The 23,665-nt window shown below is 29.9% G+C and overlaps 2 protein-coding genes across 11 annotated transcripts in view; both read left to right on the top strand.

The window, feature by feature from the left end:
- The first annotated feature begins 700 nt into the window (after positions 1 to 700).
- Positions 701 to 5,707, top strand: Jabba (jabba). Of its 8 annotated transcripts, none has more exons than XM_070641950.1 (7): positions 701 to 1,812; positions 2,251 to 2,382; positions 2,790 to 3,344; positions 3,397 to 3,631; positions 3,927 to 4,172; positions 4,730 to 4,776; positions 5,543 to 5,707. In XM_070641950.1, the coding sequence occupies exons 2-7, from the start codon at positions 2,260 to 2,262 to the stop codon at positions 5,573 to 5,575; spliced, it is 1,239 nt and encodes a 412-aa protein (XP_070498051.1). In that variant the 5' UTR covers positions 701 to 1,812; positions 2,251 to 2,259; the 3' UTR covers positions 5,576 to 5,707. The 8 variants fall into 8 exon arrangements, with proteins under 8 accessions (XP_070498051.1, XP_070498050.1, XP_070498053.1 ...); XM_070641949.1 differs by having other exon boundaries at positions 702 to 1,812; positions 2,248 to 2,382; XM_070641948.1 differs by lacking the exon at positions 701 to 1,812 and having other exon boundaries at positions 1,926 to 2,382; positions 2,790 to 3,338; positions 3,406 to 3,631.
- Positions 5,708 to 8,859: 3,152 nt separating this feature from the next.
- Positions 8,860 to 23,665, top strand: part of Mctp (multiple C2 domain and transmembrane region protein) — a 37,654-nt gene continuing 22,848 nt past the window's right edge. For 2 of the 3 annotated variants that reach the window (XM_070642015.1, XM_070642013.1), the window contains exon 1: positions 8,860 to 9,031. The gene's annotated coding sequence lies outside the window, so the exon portion shown is untranslated. The remainder of the gene's footprint in view (positions 9,032 to 23,665) is intronic. The other variant, XM_070642014.1, reaches the window with a different exon arrangement.

Below are 23,665 nucleotides of genomic sequence, written 5' to 3'. Positions count from 1 at the left end.
TTCTCATGAAATTTCATGAAATTAAGACTCAAGTGATCATTGTAATCATTGCTTATTTGAAAGAAAACAGTTACACGCCTCAAAATTTAAAAAAAATTTGACTTTTTGTTTGTAACGTATTTTTTGATTTTAAAAAATTTCAACGGTCATTTATTTTTTAAAAACATAGTTTTTATCCCCGTTTTTTCATTCAAATAATAACGGTCAGTATTCGAAATGGCGCTAGTCTGATTTATAAATAAATGAGATGTTTATTTATCAAAGTTCAAAAAAAGACTGAACTTTTGTATCAATATATATATATGTGGTCATGCAGACAAACTTCGCCCCAAAATCGCCCCAAACAAAACTAACACTATCACATTTTTCCATTGTTCTCCGTGTAAAATACTAATGATTGTGTTAGTAAATTTCAAAAATTTAACGGTCACTTTTTCATATGACCACATATATATATATTGTTTTGTATGAAAAGGGGTTTTGAACTATGTGGAACAAATATTATTCAAATCTCAAATGACAGTTATAACTCTTTAAAAATTCACAGAAGCTTTTGAAGACTGTAAATTGTGATAGTCGTGAAATTTGTTCTTCAAGTTGATTGAATACTGCATCAATTGATGCAAACATTTAAAATTCAAATATCAGTTAATAATTATTTAAAATTATAGCCTGTTTTAGCCTTAAATGTTGCATTAAACCATATTTAATGACCATAAAACAGTACAAAATTACTTAATCGATTTGGCATTTCAAGTCATAACTTTTGTATAAAGAAAAAGTAAATACTACAAAAAATTATAATATCTGCTACTTTATTAAACATTCTGTCAATACTGCATAATTGCTATGTGTCTACAATTTCACATGTCGATCAGATAAATACACGATTTTGTTGTAAAAATAATACCTTATTTTATAGTTTGCACACACAACACACAGCACCTTCATCAGCTACGTCCATTCATCAGCTGGTTGAAAAGGAGGATAATATGTGTGAATAGACACGATGTATGTAAATTATTGTTTATTCAACAACTGTAAACTTACTTGTTGAATTTTTTATTATTTTCGCTTGCTTTGCTAAAAATCAGTTTAATGACTTTATGAGCATTTGTTTCCATAATAGAATCTTTGTGTGTACTCGTTGAACTCGCTTATTGACCTTTATTTTTCCATTCATAACAATGTGTTGTGAGCATGGATTTTGTGCTGGAAATGAGAGAAGAAAAAATGTTTAAAATGGAAATTTTCTATGATTTTTTGATGTGGTTTTGAACTTTTGATGGTGATTTAGCGGAACTAGAGGAATTGGCATGGTAAACGGAAGTAATATTAATGAAATTTCAAAAATAATATATTTCATTTCCCATTTCGCACATCCAGGATTAAGGAATTAATCTAATAAAAGCTCTCCAAAAAGCTTTCAATTTGTAAACTTATTAACAGCCCTCAAAATATCCAAAAACATTAAATTCATAAAAAGAACCATACCGTTAACATTTCACAGCATGCTAAGCAAAGCTTTTATACATAACTATTAAGAAACAGTCAATTCAAGCTTTTTCAAAGAAAGCTTTCATTTTTCCGTTAAAAAAAATATTTGAATTTTTTAGCTGTTGTACCGCTTAAAACATTTGCGCGGTTTTCGTTTTGACCAAAGATTCTCAAAATTTTCCCGGCATTTTACTCTTGAACACTTCTCTTGTTTCACAGTTTAATCGTTCTATAAGTGTCTAGCAAGCTTGATAAATATTTAATTTAATTACAAATAGTGAAATAAATATAATTTAAGCTATAATTCAATAAAAGGTAAGCGAAAATTGCAAAAAAATTACACAAACAGAAATTAAAATAAAAATTGATTAATTAGACAACTTTCATTCTATAAATACAATAAAATCATCATGTATTATTGATAAGAGCTCTATAGTTATGAATATCAAAGTTTAAAGCATGAATTGGCAAAGAATTCACGTCACATTCATAATCATAATAAACTAAAGTCCAAAGTTGCACGCAATGAGGCACTGCGGAACGAGAATATTTTGTATAGACTACAGGAACTCATAGACATGCAGCATGTCTATCTGAAATAATTCTTTAATGACCTTTGGCCATAACTGCTATCAATCTTTCGCTTTTTCTTACTTTCTGTTTTGTGTAAATAAATCAGATCAGTTCTGAAAGTGAATTCATTACATCCAGATGAGTTTTAATTTTTTAATAAAATTTTTTTTGGAAAAGGAGAAAGTTAAAATGGGAACTTTGATGGATATGGCATTGGAAATCGATGAAAATGGAGAACCTTCGGGAAATGGAATGAGAAGAACGAAACATCGACATCTTTCATGCATTGATAAGGAACTTTTTGATTATCCGGTGAGTAATGCACATAGGAGGATTCTAAAGGTTTTTAAGTGATGTTAAACAGGTTTGGGAATGTATAATTGCATAATTGTGTGAATCTACTGGATCTTGAAAGTAAAAAGCATGCTGTGGTGATGAGGTTGGATCGAAATTAACTAAATTCCTAGCCTGGATCTAAGTTTACAGTTAATTATAAGCAATTTAAAACTATTTGCACTGTCTGGAATCAAATTTATCTCCCAAAAGTAATCAAAATCTCCTGTAATGAATTTTAAATGACTCACAGGCATCATGTAAACAACATTCAACATGACAATCATTTCCAGATTCAAATTCGACAACAGAATTCCCAAACCATACAAAATTACATCACTAATTTCATATTGAATAATTAATCAAATGAAATTCTAATTTTACAGCCTCAAAGCGAATACTATTTCATCCAAATGTTCTACAATATGCTTCATTCAACATTTATTATTCTGTCTAAGCTTCGTCTGGGTCAAGTTGTCATCTCTATACTAGACTACTACATGGTTAAAATTGAAAATACATTAGACTTCTGTAAGCCTGAAGATTATTTTAACGCAGATGAAATTATTGATAGACACAAGAAGTTACCAGTAGTAGATCGTCCGATGGCATGGATATTTTTCATACCGGCATTGATATCTCTAAGGTTTTTTAGGTTTTTTCTGTCAATTTATTGCATCATATTAGGAATAGGTGAAATTACAGCACAAGATATGCAAGAAAAAGTTGCCGAATTTCGTCGCTATTATCGTTCGATTAGACATTACGCAGTTGATGCATGGACAGCTGAAGACAGGGAAATGATTGCAAAACGTAAAGCTTGGATTTGGTGGCGAATCTATTACAGATTTTATGAGACATTCTTCATGACTAAACATCTTGTTGAAAAACACGGACCTAAATCTCCTGTTGCCCCTGCAGCTCCTGATGCTGATGCTGATGTAAGATCATCTTATAAACTCATTTCATGACTGAATAATAAAGCTATTTTAGAATTTACAGAATGGAAAATCCAATGGACATGATAAACAATCCGAAGACCAAGGTCAAGGTTCCTCAGATACAGACGATGATTTAAATACAAATGAATTGCTTGAAAAATATGCAAAAGAACCAGACACATTGGAAGCTGATCCGGACTATAAGCCGAACGAAAGTGAAATTTTAGAAGCGAAAAATGCTTCTGAGGACGACGACTCTGAAGAGGAAAATGTTGAAGAATTGAAAGGTAAGAGGATGTTCAGAACCTAACTGAGTTTAGAATATTTTAACAAGTTTTTATTGAATTTGAGGCTTATTTGAATTGATTTAGCTGATGTTAAAGTATTTTGAGCTTGTTAGAAGAATTGAAAACTTAAACAGACAGCTTAACTGAATTTGAGACATTTTTCAGACATTCTAAACTCAATAGTATCATTCAGATCCAGAATGAAGCATTAAGATGCTTAAATTCCACGACATTCATGCAGACTTCATATTAAGTGACATTAAATTTTTCAATCATTTCTTCTTTCCCATTCAAGGTGAATGCTCAGCAAATAAACAAGAGAATAACACCGAAATGGAAAATAAAGAAAATTCTACAGACGTCACAAATTCCGAGCAGTGCGAGAACGATAAATGTAATGACGAATTATCCCTCACATCAGCTCAAATGAGCGATCTTGAGAGTGAAATTATGTCGAAGATATTGAATTATTTTAAGAAAAATTACAATTTTCCACCACCCAATGACGATAACTCTAACGAGATCTATTATTCACCTATCGGTGAGATATGAATCTTTAGAAAAATCATTTTATTTCTGCATGCAAATTGCAATTTTCTTTTGCAAATATCTTCATTCATACATTTCCCTTGTGAATTAAATTTCCGTTTTGCATGCTCAGTTTTATAAACGCGTATTTTTGGAAATAAGGGCACTTAATAATACACTTAGGCAGTTCAGTTGGCTGACTAGCTGGGTGAGGGACGAGATTTTGGCAACTAGACATTAAAGAAAGCTTTTAAGGCGTCGCTTTAAAAAAAATTAAATTTTTGGCAACCGCTAGAAAATTTAAATTCAAAAAAAACGTTAAATAATAAAATCCTGCAACGTTTATAAATTTTTGGGAAGTGATTTGAACTGGATCCAATTTTGTAATCGATTACTGATCGCTGCGACAAAAATGCGCTAAAATCGCTAGATAAAGTTGAGTACTTTTGTAATTTTTTTTCATTCGAATGAACGGAATCGAATCACTTTTTATATAGAAAATGTTTAAATATTTAAATAATTCCTTAAATATTTATGAATTTTCATTCCTTTTTTCTGCTCTTTCTACAGGATCTCCACCGGAATATGGATCCATTGAAGACAAAGAAGCGTATAATGTAAGTATTGATGGAAATGGGATAGACATGTGAATTTTGCATTTAGGAAGGTTCAGTTGAAGAATTTGATGCTTTATTGGACTAGTCAGATTTGGGTGATGTTTCTTTGCTTCTAGTCACACCAACTGTGTTGCCTTGGGTCATGCAACTGTGTCATGAATGTGGCTTACCAACAAGGTGTGCCGTGACACAGAATATTTTGGATATGACTAGCTTAGAGGAAAATGGCAATTCCTTTGATGAAACCAAGATACAGACTAGGTGTAGGATGTCATCAGCATTTCTACAACTCACTCATCTCACAGACATTCTACACACAACACATGTGTTTCGAATATTTACAAATTGCATAACACAACATTGACAATTTCAATAATTTAATCCAATAAACCTCAATACACTTAAGCCTGTCAAACTTCATCAACCTTAAAACATCAAAATTTCTTCCAATTTTCAATGCATTGAACTCTTAAACATTTTATAGCATATTATTAATGCTTACAGTGACTGTAAACATTTGTGAAATGTAGGAATGACTCGTGAATTATTAAATTATTGCTTATGGGGTGATATTGTAATATTGATAAGAGTTGATGTAGCATTAAAAATTTCCACAGAGAATATTCTCTTAAAGTATCTGACAACATTGATGCTTTCACAAAATTCTTACTCAACTGACCTTACTCAATGCAAAATTCACAGCTCTTAGATATTCAGCATGCGGGAATATGAAAATTTATTTCCTTCCGTTTTTCTTTCTTTGTAGAATGAGCAAAGCAATCATAACACAGATGTTTAAAGCGAAAATGTCATTGTTGAAGGAAATAATTGCACATCATAGTCAGCATTTTACTTATTAATTATTTTTTATATTGTTTGTTTTTTTGAGATTAATAAAAATTTAAATGTTTCGTACAGTTTAAGGAATTAATATTGGAGCTTTTAAATTGTTTTGTGAATATTTTGGCTGGAAGTTCTAGAAATTAGTGCTGGAACTTAAAAATTCTACGGTATTAGGTGAGTTAAAGTTTAAATTATTTCATAAATTTGGAACAAAATCAAATGAAGTAAAACAAATGAATTTTCATGCATTTTCTTGAACAGCAAAACGTATTTGCTAGGACACCAATACCTCGCCGTATTAATGACACTATGTGGAGTGGCCTTAACACCAGAGTTGCAAAACAGGCGCATGTAACAGGCAAAACCATACAAATTCTTAATAATTTGTATGGTTTTTGTTCCAAAACTACAGTTGCCTATCACAGACACCTGTTTTGCAACTCTGCTTAACACAGTGATGGGAAACCGTTTGTTGTGTGCGGTTTCAGTCGAAGCAAATCACTAAGGTGTACCTCCAAAAGTAAAAGGTTCATAAAAGCACCGTTTTAGCTGATTTCTGTCCATTTTTAGGCGAAAATGCAATTCGAGGCATTTGCAAACTAGGGTTTATAGCTACAAATTACAAAACTCAAACAAACAACCTAACTTATACAATATGTAACGATAATAATTACTTTGTTGTTATTTGATAAACCGCAATGACATATTTGTGGCATTCAAAGTTTAAGGTCTTATCAAACTTTTTCTACATGTTCACTTGTGACTTACTTTCAAAAGTAACAACATGGGTGAGGTTATTGACAAATTTGAAGTATACCTAAATATTTCTGCAGTAAAAGTTCATAAAATTCATAAATCAAAGTCTGCTGTGACCAGACCAGTCATAATTGTGCGAAGTTTAATTGATTGAAATGATGTAATTAGTATGGCATAGAAATTTTGATTGAATTTCAATGCAAAGACTTGTATGGGAAAATACAATGTTTAATATTGTGGGGTAAGTTGGAGGATTTTTGGAATTTAAGGCGCATTTTTGAGATTTTTTGATGCAGAAGAGTAATTTGGATTTGGTGTCAGCGGATTTTGTTCGGAGATTAAATCCCGAATAGAAATAATCGGAAAATCGATCAGGAATCTAGCCTCTATCTAACTCAGGAATCTAGTCGACATGACTCTAACTTGGACGATGCTAAAATTATCACAAGTAAAGAATTAGCAATTAAGAATTCATAAATACTGATAGTCGAACAGCACAAGTCGATTAGTCAAACTAGAATTCAGAACCAGGTAGACATGATTTTGTCATGGTGTGGAAATTAGACCGAATTGTGCTATTCCGGATAGTTCATAAATGACTCCTAGCTTTGTACGGAGAAGAAAGTTCAGCTGTAAAGGTCATTGTTATGTGTCTTATCCATAACCAGTCAGACAAATCGACTAGAAATGTCACATTCCCGAAATATCATTAACCACAGCTTGAACACATTAATTCACTTCTATTTCCAACAAAAATAAAAATTCAACAAGCTTAAAAATATCATTGACTCACATTTCGAATCGTCTACTTATGCACATATAAAGTATGCATGTGCGATATAATTATCATGTTCACCGGCAACTATATGCGAACTCAAAACAACATTCAATGTAAAAATAAAGGCAATATTGTCAGTTGAGGTTTACGAGTCAAGTTGAATGCCTCGGTTTTAAAATCGACAACCGGTCATAAATACGAAAATCAATTGAAATACAGCGAAAAAAGTAACAAAAATATCAGAATAATTTAGAATGTGAAAGAATGAATTTAGGAGCAATAAATAATTTAAATTTGTGTGCCATAAATTGAAAGTATAATAAACGCACCTTACGATAACATAAGTTATTGGAACTGTATAAATAATTAATTTGATATTATATTGTATGCTGCTTCAATGACAACAAATATGAATATGTTACGTAGGCAATTAATTTAAATAATGTAAATTACAATCAGAATGAATGAAAATATTGATAATTGCTGTGTAAATTAGTCAAAGTAATTAAAAATTTAAGGTTGAATGGGATTTTTAATTTGAAATTGAAGCTGAAATGGAACGTTGAGATGAAAATTTGAGCATAGATTCTAAATTGATGCAGAGTTTTGAACTAAATTGATGCGAAATTTTGAACTTTGCAAAACTTTGAACTTAATTGATGCGAAGTTTTGAACTAAATTGATGCAAAATTTTAAACTTTATTGATGCGAAGTTTTGAACTAAATTGATGCAAAACTTTGAACTAAATTGATGCGAAATTTTTGAACTAAATTGATTCAAATTTTAGAATTAAATTGACGCAAAATGTTAAATCAATTCAATGCAAAATAGTCAATTAAGCTAAATTCAAATTCAATTGATTCTGAATGAGTTAAATCAAAATTAAATTGAAAGTTAGATCTTCACATAAACAGGCAATCTTTTATCTAAACGTTTCAGTTCCTATTACCATTGAATTCTCAGTATATCGAACCCGAATCTAAACTTATCTTATCTCTAAATTAAACCTGAAAAGGCCAATATAACCTGAAAAAAATTTCTATTGTTGACTTGACAAAATTCCTATTGTCAATTCAACAAAAGTACGTCAATCTAGATGTGCAAAAAAAGCCTTAACAACAAGAAAAAGGTGAGAATTTCTTTTATCAAAAAAGCGCTAAATAACTAAACATAAAGCACGCGAGAGAGCGAGAACGAGAAACGTTTGTTGTTGTCTTCATTTTTATCATCATCATATGTTTTTATTACACAATTTCAAGCAACGTGCATTTTTTGTCTTTTTACTCACTTAAAAAAATCTCTTCTCTCAGAGAAGAATTTTACGAAAAAAAGTCATGTGGCGAGTGAGAAATTCATAATTGCGCATGTTCCATGACTTCTCCATGTTGTAATGTGGTCTATCTATGAATGAATTATTGTTTCATGGTTTTGTAAGCCTTACAAGACTTTACTTAGTGAAATGTTCTAAACGTGAATCTTGTGATCATCATCTATTCATAGTTGCTTCGTCAAGGTCAACAAGTGTCCGAAAATAACAAAACTTGTTTGTCAGGGATGGAAGAAAACTTGAAATAAATACAAATAAATTCTAAAAAGCCGGTTGAAAGATTATCAGAAAGGTTCTGAAGCTCTGTTCCACTTCCAAGCTCTTCTCTCACAATATTCTTTGCGCATAATACTAGTAAGAGTTGAAACATCGTTGATGCAAGATGTGATTCCCGTAATTTCTCAAAAAATAAAGAGAAAAAAAAATTATTTTAGTAGAAAAATTAAAAAAAAAAAGTAAATTTGTTTAAAGAAAGTTTTAGTGTGATTGTAGTGAATGATTGTAGCATAAGTTGATAGGAAATGGATCAACAATTGTTCAACAAATAAGTGTAAATAAGTAATTTTGTGTCTTTAAACCAATTTGTGCCAAAAAAAAAAATCTTTTTTTTTTCTTCCTCTTTTTCGGAGAAAAATCGATACACAAAAAGCTCAGTGGCAAAAAAAAAAATATACGGAAGAAATAAAAAAAAAAAATCCCAAAAAGTGATAACGAAAGAAAAATTTCTTGTGAATTGTTTTACGTGCTCTATAATCTATATATGGATAAAATACAAAAAAATATAAAAGTTTTAATCATGAAAATGTCAGTTGGATGAATTGTTTTCTGTCTACTACTGCTGTGCATGCAGTTAGGGGTGATAACTAAACATTCAAATGTGTGATAAAAATAGTGGATCGATAGTGAGATTATTGTATTGTAATCCATTAAACTTAATGGATTAGCAAGACTGGATATTAGATTAAGTGACCTGAAATTGAATGGAAACTCATAGCAGGAACTCATGTTGAATGGAAGTTTTAGTCAGAATTGTTCTGAGTTAGAATCTGAAGATTTTGTTATATGTATTAAGGTTGATCAAACTGGGACCATTTTTGATTGAATATTCATTTTACGATATCTTAAAAAAGGAATATTTAAATATTAAGTTGTCTTTATAAGGAAATTCCCACATAACTAAGTTGTCTTTATATCGTGAAAGTAACAGTTTTTATAGAATTATCTCGTTTATCTCTTGACGCACGGAATGCTAAATAACTAATGAATATTATAAAAAGTTGATTGACATTTAAGAAACTTATTGTTTAATATTCTTGATAAGTCTGAGATTTATTCTGCTTAAATTAATAATCAATTTCTCATTAAACAGTCATGATTAACCTGATTAAGGTAGACCGTCAGATGTGACCTAATCAGGAACGTATCTAAACCTAGAAACTTCTCTATTTTGGACACAATTCATCAATTTGTTAGAGTTTTTGGGACAAAAATTCCAAAACCACCACTAATTTTTTGACATCCTTAAAATTCCTCACTAAGCTTTTGAATCCATCACTTTCTTAAAAGCTTCAGTCCCCCAAAAAATTTAAAATAAAATCCTATCAAGTCACTTTCTAACCTCATAAATTGCCATTAAAAAACTCAAACAAACATAAATTAATAATACAATAAAATGAACAAAAATAGGCGGAATAAAAAACACAATTTAGATAATTTTTTTCCATGTGAAATTGTGTCCATATATCGATCGGACGTTAAATGTTATAAATTGTATTATTATTCAACACATACTAAAATTTATGATCTAATGAGTACCTTGTATGACATCAAGTTCTACTAATACACGAATGAATAGATTGGATATGTTCTTCTGTCTGTTGCCATTTGTCAGGCAATTTGTTAATGTCTGCAGTAAATTGAAATTGTTTTGAAATTGAGATTTTTTAAAATCTGAAAGAATAGAATTTGCAAAATTTTTTATTCGGAAATCATGGTTTATTTGGGAGATTGATATGTGATCGATGTGAATTAAAATTAAATAAAAGTTTTGTCATTTAATTGTCTAGTTAAATTATCTTAAAAACATGTTTTCGGTTACGTCAACATTTGTTAATTTAAAATTAATCTCAACGCTCGAAGTCGAATTTAACATAAAGTCAAGTCGAATTGAGTCGACAATTCCATACAAAATCAGAATCAACTTCGAGCTCTGATCAATCCTCCAATTATTTCTATTAGTTCAAAATTCAAGGACATATTTTGGCCTTAAAACTCTGAATGAACCTGTATTGAAACTTTGTTTTGAGATAAAAAATTGTTTAAAAACACAAATGTGCAGTCTGTAAAAACATGAAAAAATAATTCACATACATGCATGAGATGAATTATTGCTAAAGTTATGAACTCTCATTTGTAAAATGTCAATTTTAATTAAATTTCTTGTTAGAATTTAATTTATGTTTGTAAGTTCTTAAAACAATTACAGTAATTAATATTCTAAATTAGATCATCGTAAAATTCAACTATTTCTATGATTTATCTAATAATCCTGTCAATATTCAATGTCCAAAATGCAAAAACCAAAACAAATTTTTATCAACATTTAAATTTTCCGGAACAAAAACAACCAAAACTTGTTTAAACTCAGACACAATTTATTGTTAATCGATAGCCGGTGGCTACTACACAACTGCACATGGTTTTAAATGTGAATAGCTTGTTGAAGTCGGCATGCAATTTTGACAATTAACATGCCTGACATGCAAACTTGAAAAACTAATTTGTGAAGTGCATGCCGGCCTTTTTTTGTGAAAGAAAAATGAAGTCAACAACTGGAATAGTTTAAAGCAATAATTTTCAAGTTCAGCAACAATAAAGTATTATTATATTTGAGTGTTTGGGGTAACAATCATATAATTTATCAGGAGAACATGAGGTTTTAGTGGAAGGTAGAATTATAGCATTTGAGGTGTTTGTGGATTTTTTTGTATTAAATTGAAGTTGATTTAATCAAGTTTTTGTTATCTGTTATATTATTGCCTAATGCATTTGCATTAATTAAATTGGAATTTTGGATATATTAATGATACCAGGTTATTTATTCAGTTTCTATGTGCTAGACTCCAGGGGCGTATTCAGATGGGATTTTGGGGTGTCAACCGATTCCTCTCCTCCTCCCCCATCCTATTTTGAATCAAAATCTTTAATTTGATACAGTTTTTTGAGAAAAGAACCAGTTAAATCAGTGACAGTGTTGGAAAAACTGTGTGAATCCAAAAATGTTCTTGGAAATGTCATGAACCGTACGTCGTGTGCGGTTTTGGTAGAGACTTAGCACAACACCGTGCTTCGAAAAATAAAAGGATTAAACTAAGTTAAAATAAAAGAAATTTAAAAATTCATCTCTTAATTCTGCTTATGACATACAAATGAAGCCTAATCCCCAAAGATTATAAACTTCTACCAAGACATTAATGCACATGTTCTTAATTTATTTGACAATTTTAATCCCTAAAGCTTGTCTGTAACAATTTTTCACATAAACATAGAATTTTAATTATTTTTAAATCCTAAAAAATTAAATGCCATAAAAAATTTTCTATTTCATGTCAAAATACAATCCTCTTATAAAAATATGAAAACTTTTCATGTCCAGTACAAAAAAGTTCACATTAAAAACCCACAAAAACAACAAAAGTTTTACAACAACAATAAAATTTTATCAATTTTACCACCATTTAGCATTTATGGCTTCGATAATTGTGGTATTAACTTGAATTATCAGCAATGAATTGTATTTGTTGTAATTTTTACCAAGCAGTGCTTGAAAAATAGAAAAAATTAGCAAAAATTTACAAAGCTGCCATGAAATTTTAATGTAAAAAAGCTTTTTAGCTGCTAAAATCATATCCATAATTAATTATTTTTTTCGCAATATCCAGCAGTCAAATTCTTAAGATAACTGCCGCTGTTCATTTCAATTGACTTCTTATGTCCCTTTTGCCTTCAATTTTCATGACTATTTCCATTAATTTTTCATGATCGAAGGGGAGAACGGCGAGGTAATTGACATAGTTATTGCTTTTGAACGACAGTTTGCCTATTTCTAGGCGCAAATGAATATTTAAAATTATTTTCATTTCGTATTCCATAAAAAAAACTTTCTGTTTTGGGTTTTTATTTGGCTTAAATAAGGAAGATATAAAAAGTTTTTGTAAAAAAAAGCCACAACAACAACAATTTTATTTGTCGATAATTTCTTTCCTTCTTCTTATTTTTTGGGTAAATCAATGTTTATGTTGTTATGCTTCCTACTATGCTGACTTCTTATATTTTTGTTGTTATACATTAATAATATTTATTTGATTTGTTCATAAAGTATTTGAATTAGAGGAAATCAGAGGTGTTGTAGAGGAAGAAATTGATTTGTTTATTTTGTGGTCTATTTATGAAAATAAGTACTTAAAAGAGTGGGAGATGTTATAAAATATTTATGATAAATAGCTTAAATGGAACGGAATTGAATTTTTTTATGGGAAAATGTCGAAAATATTGAATTTTTCAGACTTTTATAAATGCTTTAGAATTGAATATTGTCCAATTTGATTACAAAGTGTTGAAGTGATTAAACAGCAACAACTATTTATTAATAAGTATAATTAAAGAACTTCCTTATGGATTTAAATAAAGATAATGTTTATTCTATGAATTTCTAAATCAAACTAAAATATTTATATGGAAGGGTCAACAACTATGAAAGGTGAAAATTAGCTAATTTGTGTTGCAAATATAATTTGAATATTAAATGACAGTTGACATATTCTGAACATTAGAAATTACCATAAATAATTAAAGAAACGTTTGATAATGCTTTGATAGGGTAATAAGAGCCTGTAGCTTGCTAAAATTAGTTACAAGTAAGGTTGTCGTTCATGGGCATGAAAACAACATCAAAAAGTGTGTCGTTAGCTTTCTAAAAATACTAAAATTGTAAATATACATTCTAAAATTGTCATCAATCCCTTCAGGACATTTCGCTTATGATTACATCCTGAAATTTCAACTTTTTTCTAATAAACTCTATAAAAAGCTTCATCAAACGCTAAATAAATAATTTTAAAAATGAAAGAAAACTTCTCAATCAAAATAATTTATATCAAAGGCTTCTCCATCCTCCACTTCCATATTATTTACTCAAAGCGATATCAATTCTGCTTGAGAGTACCTCAACATCATTTAATGTAGTCTTCTCGCTGTCGACGAAAATAAAAATTGGAAAATTTCCTCTTTTTCTTTCAATTTTACACTCATAAAAGAAGAAAAACTGTTTATAAAGTGAGATAAATAGCGATAAAGGTATGGAATATAAAAGCATAATAAAAAGGGATGAAAATCAGAAGAAGAATGTAAAATGAACCGTAATAAAAAGCGATGCAATATGTTAATATCCTCCATTCAGAATGAAATTTTATGAGATTATATTACGAAATTCTTCAATGAAATGAAAGCTTTCTTAGAACTGAGTCTAAATTCTTTTGTCAATGATTTAGTGAAAAGTGTTCTTGTGACTTAATTTGAAATAAGAGAATCTTTTTAAATATGCTCTTCCCAGGACTTATACCTGTCTCATCCCAACTGCATCACCTTCTGAATGACTTCATAATTCCCCACGAAATTACTCCAAAAAATAAATAATAATTAAATTTCATACAAAAAATAATTTTCCATTTCGAGCAATTAACGTTCGTCAAGTAAACACAGAATGCTGCAAAGGCATTAAAACGATAAACAAAAATTTACCTTTTTTTCATTTTAATGAGACGAAAAAATTATATAAATTAATGAATGTTCTGCAAGTGCAAGTGCTACGGTTGCTTGTGAATTATGTTCTGTTTCTATAAGGATGGCTATGAATTGTATTATTTAAGGGACGATGTTGCTCTGAAAGCTACTTTTTTTCTCAGCAACTGTGTTCCGGATTCTTATGAATTCTAATGAAGTGATAACCAGTTTTGTGCATTCATGACATTCAATTCGTGTTCTTTATTGCTTAAACGCTTAAAACATTTATATTCTGTGGTTGTTGAGTCAAGTTGTACTCAAAATGATCAAATTTTTAACATTTTGCAATTTTGCAGCATAAAATAACCAATTTATAATAAAAGAAACCAAGTTGCATGCTTATTGTCTTTTAGGGAAATGGTCTATAAGTAACGATTTAATGGCTATTTTTAAAATTTGACAATTTTTTCCATTCCTTACAAAACCAAATGGCCCTCCTACTTAATGCTCTTCAATCTTCTTAAAGTTATTAACAACGCAATCAACAATATTTAATTGCTCGTTATTTTATGCTCATTGTTTGCATTGGTTCTTATATAATTGGGAGTTGAATGAGAATAAAGGAATGAAATGAGAGAATGCTTGAATGCTAAGAGACCGGATGAAATGAAGCAAATATTTCCAGAGTTTGATTTACCATAGTGAATGGAATTTTTGAATTGTGAAATAATTTTTAACATTGTAGGCATTTTCTGCTGTAAATATACCTGAGCGGCACAAATAAAGAAGGATCCGCAATTTAAAATGGTTAAGGGGAGTCCTAAAGCTGCTGTGGCTGAGCTTTCTCCATTTGTGTCGCTCGGAATCCATTTGAGAATTAATACTTAAAGCTCAACAGCCTTCCCTTCTATCTGCCCTTACTAAACAAATACCACAGTCTGTGTTTATTTAAAACCGAATCTTGTTTAAAGTTGTGGCACATCCGACTATAAATAAGCTTCACTACAAAATTGTTTAAATTGAAAAACGTTCCAAGAACGAAAAATTTCTACCAAATTTTACTTTAATATCTCATGAACTCAACAGAAACGTTCTTCATTTATTCTAAAGCTTCTTTTATTTTACGACAATAATTACATGAAAAAGAGAATGAACCAAGTACAATGAGTCGAAACAATAAAAGAAAATTTCTATTATTTTCATCACTTCTCATGCAATGCGTGCAAAAATTCCTCCTTGAATAATTCAAAGATTAAATTGTGAATGATGAAGGTGAAGAAAAATTCATGAAAATTTTAGATGAATCGAGACGAAAAAAATGAGTGATGATTTATGAAAATTGTGACTTTGAGACTGTGTGAATGAATATTTTTTTTTTGTGCTCTGTAATCTTTTCGGTGAAATGCCCGAGCAAATGAAGAAGTCTTCGTCGCGGAACTTTAAGGCTCCCTAAACCTCTTTCTTACATCCTTTACTTACTTCGATAGCCGTACAGATTAACTGTAACCTCCATGGCCTTCCTCAGATGTCACCTAATTCTATTTCATTAACACCAAATGGAAGCCATATAGCTTCCAAAAATATTGCGTCGCTCGGGCTAGAGCTGAAGAAAAATTGAATGAAAAAAGTGTGAAATGAATGACTCGATGGAAATGATGAAATAAAAAAAGAAATCACTTGAAATGTTAATTGGATGAAAAGTTTTGTGCTGATCTTTTCGGAAGCAGTTTTGTGAGAGAAAATTGAGACGATTAAATTTTAATTGGGATTTTTTTTAGGAGATTGAAGGAACTAATTTGAGGATTAAATTTGTTCATTTGAATGCTTTTTGAGGGCAATTGTGCCATTTTATTGTTCAATGGAGATAGTTTAAGAGGTTGAATAGCTATGTCAGAATCCTGAGCAGTAAACTGTCATTTAACTAGAGTTTGGAGTTGACTCGGAATTTTTATGAAAAAGTCGACTTGACTTCATTCAAAATTCGAGCCGATTTCGAGTTCTGCATTAAATTAGGCAAATTTATTAGAGATCTTAGCTTATGCATTCTAATTTGAAAGAGTCAAACAACTCCAACAAATAAGATTCTTCTTCAATCTACGTCTTTAACCGTTCCAAAAATAATTCCAAATCTCCATTGCCCTTCAAATATTTCTGCAAATTCATAACCTTTTTTCCAACAAATTCTAATGAATTTCATGAAATTATAATGGCTTGTTCATTGAAGGATCTCGGCCATTCTCATCATGACGTATTTTGTGAATTTTTTTGTGCATTAAATGGATATTTTTACATATTTACTGTAGCTCATCCTCCTACTCAAACATTCAATTTTGGTCTAAAAATATTCTTTCATATATCATACGACAGTAAAAAAGTATAAATAAATTTGATATCGTTCAGTTCCGCCTCTTAATGCTTTTATTATTATGTTGTCGCAACAAGCAATTTTGCGAGCAGTTTCCATTACACTTGTTTTTCGAAAAAGAGCTTTCGTGTCCAGTCTAGTGAATAAAAATTGTTAATATTCGCAATCAATTTTTCCATTCATTTGAGGCAGCAATTTTCGTGAATTGTTCCTTAATATGATTTATATTTGAGATGTTATGTCAATGAATAGGAAAACATCAAAGGAATCTAATTATTTTGGTATTATATGACTTCTATTGATCATTTTGAGGGGTTGGAAATGATGCTGAATTGCTGGTGGGTGGATATGATGTAAAAAGGTGTATCAAATTAGCTAATGATCCCTAAAAACTTGGAAAGGATGATTTCGTGTAAAGAAATTTGAATTTATAATTTTTAGACTTTCGTCCCACTTCCTCATGATTTTTCAACATTCAAGGAGAATTGATTAAATTCCTCCTAAATATTTTACACCAAAACCTACACAACTTCTTGTCAAATGATCTAAGTAAATTTTTAAGTGACTGAACAACTTGTTTGTAACATAAGTTAGTACAACTAGTATAAAACCCCGTCAAATATAGCAGGAAAAATATTAATTTATATTAATATAATACAAATAATAATATTTAATATTATTTTCTGGATTTCTCGGAATCGATTAATCGACTTGTGCTAATCGGGAAACAAAACAACATAATGAAAATTGCCGATAATTGTATTGCTTAATTCCCAAAAACATCCTACACTAATAATCCTATTAAAAACCTCTTTTGTTCAATATTCACTGACTTTCAAAACTTTTCCGCCTATTCACTGACACAATCATTAGCTAAATTAGAATTGAATGAAATCAAGAGTTCATTCACAAATAAGGTCAATTATTAAATAACATTTTTAGGCTTACAATTTGAGGAAAATATTTTCAATAAATAGTTTAACAGCTCCAGGATGCATTGGACATCACAAATGTTCAAGCCTAAATAAATATTTTATTTTATATAAATAGAAATCCATTAAGGAATATTCAATATTGTTATATAGACCACAGTCTATGAGTTTGTCTAGCAATGAGGGATGCAATCGTGGAATGAATGTTTCAACATTGAATTCAAAGATTTGTAATCCTATTAAAATATTTTAATTAAAAAGCAATACTTAGGTTCTTAATTTTGAAAATTAATTATTTTCAATTTATGCATTTTGTTTATTCCACAACTAATTAGCTTAATTGAAGTAATTGAGAAATGCTAATTAACCAATTTAACTACCATTGAGGAAATTCGAGGAAATTTTAATTAATTGAAGAATTTCTAGGAAAATTTATTTATAAACTGTAATAGATTCAAAGTAAATATCCATTTCCTTAGCAACCCGCATGAGTATCATCTCCACAATCTTAATTGAAGAATCGAGCAAACTCCAAGAAAATCAATTAAAATATTCATGAAAAAATCGATTTATTAATTTATATTCCATCTTCACTTCAATTCTATATTGATTGATTATGGTAATTTGGATACTTTAAGTCTCCCCCGACGACACGTCCACGTGAGTCAAGTATTATGAAAATTTCATGTTCTTTATGGTAATTAGGTCCTTCACGTGAACACAATTTGACGTAGAACATTAAGAAGATACAATAAATTCAAAAATGTAACAAAGTGGAACTTCCGTAATGAAAAATCTTCATGTTTTATGAGGCCAGAAAATTTAAATAAATTTTATTGTTTGGCTTCTTTTTTGAAACAGTCCGTCGAAAAAAAAGTCATTTAAAAGTTTTGCTGATATAAGAACAGATTGCAAGAGTGTCAGAAATAAAAGTTTGTCTTTTGAATGAACTTTTTTGAAAGCTATTTTTAATCCTCAAAAGAAAAGTTTCTGTATTTCATTTTAGAAACATGAAAACTGAAGCTTCAATTTATTCGTTTTTTGGTGGTTGAAGTATTTATAAAAGTTTGATGGCTTTATATTGTATGTAGAAAAATGTCTTGATGTGCTGAGAGATTTAAGAGATTTTGCAATTTTATTTTAAGCTTCTTTGAGTTATTTTTAGTTTCTTTGGTTCAATTTCAAGTATTTTGGATTATTTTTAAGATTATTTTTAAGATTTTATGTAGCAACTTAAGCTCCTTTGCGTCAATTTCTCACGTTCGCATCACTTTTTGGTTTCTTTGTAATGTTTTCACTCCCTTTGTGTCATTTTTAATTTCTTTTTATCAATAATCTTGATTTTGTGGACCAATATCGCATCTTCTTTGCGTCCAGCATCCTTTTCGTATTGCAAAACCTTGAACATCCTTCTAAATCCAAACTAATCAAATTAATCACTCAAACATCACCTTTAAATTATTCACTAAACATTTTACGCATAATTCTTGTATTTATTTCACTTTTGTTTATATCACTTCCACATTATTAATCACATTTCAACTGTTACAAGAAAATTTATCGTTGTTTAATGTTGAAAATTCATTCAGTTTGAGTGGTAGAAAGATAAATACTTAAACAGGATGTGAATTGATTCCATTAGGAAAATTGAAAGCAATTTTCTTGTACTTTTATTGTTTTGCGTGAGTAAATCCTAATTAAAGCAATCGTGGCTTGAGAGCATCGTGATAAAATGTAATTATGTTTAAGTATTGAGTCTTTAGTCTTCTTGTGGTTTGTTGGATGAAATTCATGAGAACTGAGATTGTTGGAAGCTTAGGAAAGTCAGAAAATGAATAAAAATACAAAATTTGACTGAAATTCCCCAAACAATTAAAATACCCACAACAATAAGCTTCCCAACCCTAGTCCAAAAGCCACATGTCTCAAAACTTCATTATTCAGACAAAACAAATTTAAAAGAATTGAATTATAAGCACGACGACAATGTCTGGCTTTTCCTGGCATGAAAATACTATAAAAATGCAAAGTAACAATGAATGGACATGAAAACTACATCTGCTATGCTTTTATACTGACAGATTTTAATGCTTTTGCTTCTGTGTTGAACTATCATGATAATGAATAAAGATAATAAAAATAATAAAAAAAAGGGAAATTGCCGCATGAAGAGAAAAGAAAAGTTTTATCGATTAGATATTTTGCTGGAGCCTAAAAGTCCTTGAACGATTTTGCGAAATTAAAGCAGTTAAGGAGGGTGTCGGTGTTGCCTTTAAATATATATTTATTAGATACTGCAGACATAAACATGGCGCTATAGTAAAAATAATTCAATTTTCACTTTTACTACATTTTTTCTGATTTTTATCTCCATTTGTCATGATGATCCAGAAGGGGAAGACGAAATAAATGAAATAGAAAAACCTCAGCAAAATTTATTTATGCAATACTCGTTCAATTGAATGTTGTTGTGGCTAGATGTATAAGCAGATAGCAGAAAATCTTTCATTTAACAATTTATTCAATACTTTTGGATGTAGTTTAGTGAAAAATAAAATGAATTTTTGGCTAAATGTCTACTTCATTTCGAGGTTTTGCTTCATTTTGAAGGCTGGCTTCATTTTTGAAAATTTACTCAGAAGATTTACTTCATTTTAAAGCTTTGATTCAATCTTAACTTTTGATCTGAAGTCTTGCTTTAATTTTTTGCTTCTTTTGAAGGTTTTGCTTCATTTTGACCGTTTTTTTTTCTCAATTTTTTGAAGTTACGCTTTAACTTTTAACTTTATTATGCAGCTTTAAAGCAAAGCTTTTGCTTTTGATTTGAATCTTTGCTTCATTTTAAAGCTATGAATTAGCTCGTCACTTTTATTTGAAGTTTCATGACTCGATAAATGCACTTAAACTCTTCATATCCTAATAAATTTCTTCAACTTCTTCCCCTCAATCCAATTTTTTTCCGAATATCTGTTTTTCTTCAATTTTTTTTTTTCATTCATTTCATCCACAAGTTCCCCATCATGTATATTCATTCCAATATTCCAAACCACAACCACGACAACAAACGACAAGTATGTGCTTGAGTTGTGTGATGAACCATAACATTGCATAAATTGGCATATAAAATATACTTTATACTTCATATTTCATGTCGCATAGAAATGAATTTTTCCTCTCTCGACAGACACTTGAGAAGGGAACGGGAAGAGGAAGTAGGGTGAGGCATGAGAACTATTTTTGCTGTGAACTAAAAAAAAATATTTTCCCATTAAAAAATAAGAAAAAGCTTGTCTTCCAGAAAAATAAAAAGTTTTTGTCATATTTGACACACTTTGAATGGATGCCTTTTGGATGATGGAGACGAGGAATTGCAGTCACGTGCAGGAGAACAAAACAAAACAAAAAGAAGACAAAAATTTTCTGTTGTTTTTTGTCGTTCTTAGCCAATGGCAAACTTTATCGAGCGCAACATATTTTATGATCTTGGCAATGCTTTTGTTTATTTTTTTTAATGCTGCTTGTGCTCCTCGTCTTGTTCGATCTAATGAAATTCTATATTGCTTACAGACACAATTCTGCTATTGTTTTGGCTTTAATGATGATTGAAATTCATCAATTTTAATATCCTTTTCATGTATTTTTATACATTTTAATGGATTAACGACCATCACAAAATGGACTTTTGTTCTATTATTTTCCTAAGCTAGTGCTTAACAATGAGAGTATTAAGATATAATGGTTGAGGATTTATAAAAATGAAAATAATTATCATAAATGACTCTATAAAAAATATCCTTTTTTTGGTTAGCAATTTTATTGGAGCTACTGGGTGTTGTTTTGGTGATTCCTTAGCATTTTTACTGGTTTTCACTAGGAATTAAGCAGCAACTTTAGGGGAAAAAAGCCTTTAGCTATTCAGATCATTAAGATCCAGAGTTATGCTTGGGGGTTTCTTTAGGGAAGTAATAATTTGCAGAATATCTTTTCTGTGACTACTTGGATCTGATTTTTGGCTCATAACTCAAGACTTAGACAATGTGGACTACTTTCTAAAGTAGAAATGGGTTAGGAAATTAATTCCAAATGTTTAAGCTAAGCTATATCGAGTTGAGAATTGCATAATATGATCAACCTTCTGATTTTTGAATGCTGAGTACCTTAGACTACCCCAGTAATCAAAATCGTTAAAATTTAGCTAAGATATAGTGACATTATGTCCTAAACTGTACATTTTTAAGTCGAATATTTGAAATCTACATCAAAACAGCAAATAAAAGCTTAGGTGCTTGCCATAATGTAAAACCCCAAAAACTCCCTAAATTTAGTATTTTTAGTATTTATTTAATTTCTAGGCTGATAACTCTGATCGTAAAAACAACAAATTTACTTCATAATGATACAATTTTAAGCACTTGCAAACAAGATGGGTCAATGTAGATAAAAGTAATGAAAATCCTTGTTTTTGGTTGAAAATATTTAGATTTTTATTATTTCTTGATTATCTCGAGATACAAAACAAATTGAATGGGCTTGTATGGAATTAAGGATAACAAATGAGCATCTATGAAGGATTCTTTTAAGGCAATTGTTTTGGTCGTTATAAAGCTTTTGTTGAAAGAAGCTTAATGATGTCTAAAATGAAGAACTGGAGGGTATTTCATGGAAATCTTGATTTTGAACGATTTCTGTTAGTTTAGATGATGTGTTTGATCATATGTTACTGAATAACACTTAATTAATAGTAGCCTTAGGAGTTAATTACAATTCGATATCCCAAAGAGTCCTATGAACTTCATATCCTTCAAAAACAACAAGACAGGCGTCAATTTTCAATTAATTACCTAACTTCCCTTACTCAAAAACAGGCGAAACATCTTTTCAATTCAATAAAGCAAAGTTTCACAAAAATTACAACACATTCATCATTATCTCTCTAGGCTAGATAAACAAAAGCGCTAAGAATATAAGAAAGTTTGTTCACTTCGTCATGTCTTCTAGCTAATTAATCATTAATGGTGATTTCTGTGGACATAAAATAAAAAAAGCATTTTGCTGCTTCAATAAGGAATGAAAAGATTCAACACAAAACAAACTTAATCAAACTTTTATGAAATGAAATAAATTGTTATCGTTTTTAGATATAAAAATGAAAATGAGCAAAAATTGTCTCATTATGATTTTATGAAAGATTCTCTCGAACACATATCCGATTAATGATGAAGGAATATGATATAAAATGTGAATGTATGGAGGAAGGAAGGAAGGAAAATATCGGAATGAAAATGAAAAGAGACATGAAAATGATGGGAAATAAGGATTGTGTATTTGCATGAATTTACTTCTCATATTTCAATTACGAGTATGAATTATGTCTGATTCAGATAATCTATAAGATAGAAATTGATGATTATTGCAATTTTTTTTAGTATTTCTCATTAAAATCCCACGCTGCATTCGTATATTTCTTTGTCATTTGTCTTGTATGTTGTAAATCAAATACCTTAGCTTACATTTTTTGGAATTGGACATCATTTAAGACATTTTATTATAAATCTGAATATTCAATCAAAATCTAGAACTTTGTTGCAATAATTCACAATTTTAACTTTAATTTGCTCATTTGTTAAGTTATTTTAGTTGAAACAAACAGAGTCGATTACACTTTTCCAGAACTGGCAAAGAGCATGCTCTCAAGTATAGAATAAGCTATCAAAACATGCGGTTTGGCTTTTATGAGTTCATCCAAAATCTGATTTATTAAAAAATCCACTAAAATTTCAACATTCGATTATATTTCAAACAATAACTCAATTTAATATATTTCCTATCCACCTCGAAAGCCCGACAGAAGCAACAGAAAAAGTAATAAAATTGTAAATCTATAAGCAACCTTCTACGAAGTAAGCCATTAAACTAATCAAAATTGATTAGATCCAATTCAATGGCTCAAATAACTCTATTGGGCTCCAGTTTATTTTTAAAGGTAGCAAAAACTACTGAATACGAGAAAATTGAGCACTTGTGGACTAAACATTGACCTTTAAAAAAATCTTTTTCACAATCATGTTGATTTCCTATTTCTATCTGCTATATCCTGTAGCCATCG

Source organism: Chironomus tepperi, unplaced genomic scaffold, assembly GCF_022539635.2.
Source record: "Chironomus tepperi strain 1889 unplaced genomic scaffold, CSIRO-AGI_Ctep_v1 contig_261, whole genome shotgun sequence".
NCBI classification, from domain to species: Eukaryota; Metazoa; Arthropoda; class Insecta; order Diptera; family Chironomidae; genus Chironomus; species Chironomus tepperi.
This window is presented reverse-complemented; position numbering and strand designations above follow the sequence as displayed.

Bases quoted from the DNA above. Each gene is read 5' to 3' on its own strand.
- Jabba (XM_070641944.1), top strand. From the start codon at position 2,209: ATGAGTTTTAATTTTTTAATAAAATTTTTTTTGGAAAAGGAGAAAGTT. The intron at 3,345-3,396 runs GTAAGATCATCT...AAGCTATTTTAG, and splicing joins CTCCTGATGCTGATGCTGAT to AATTTACAGAATGGAAAATC. The intron at 4,173-4,729 runs GTGAGATATGAA...CTCTTTCTACAG, and splicing joins GATCTATTATTCACCTATCG to GATCTCCACCGGAATATGGA.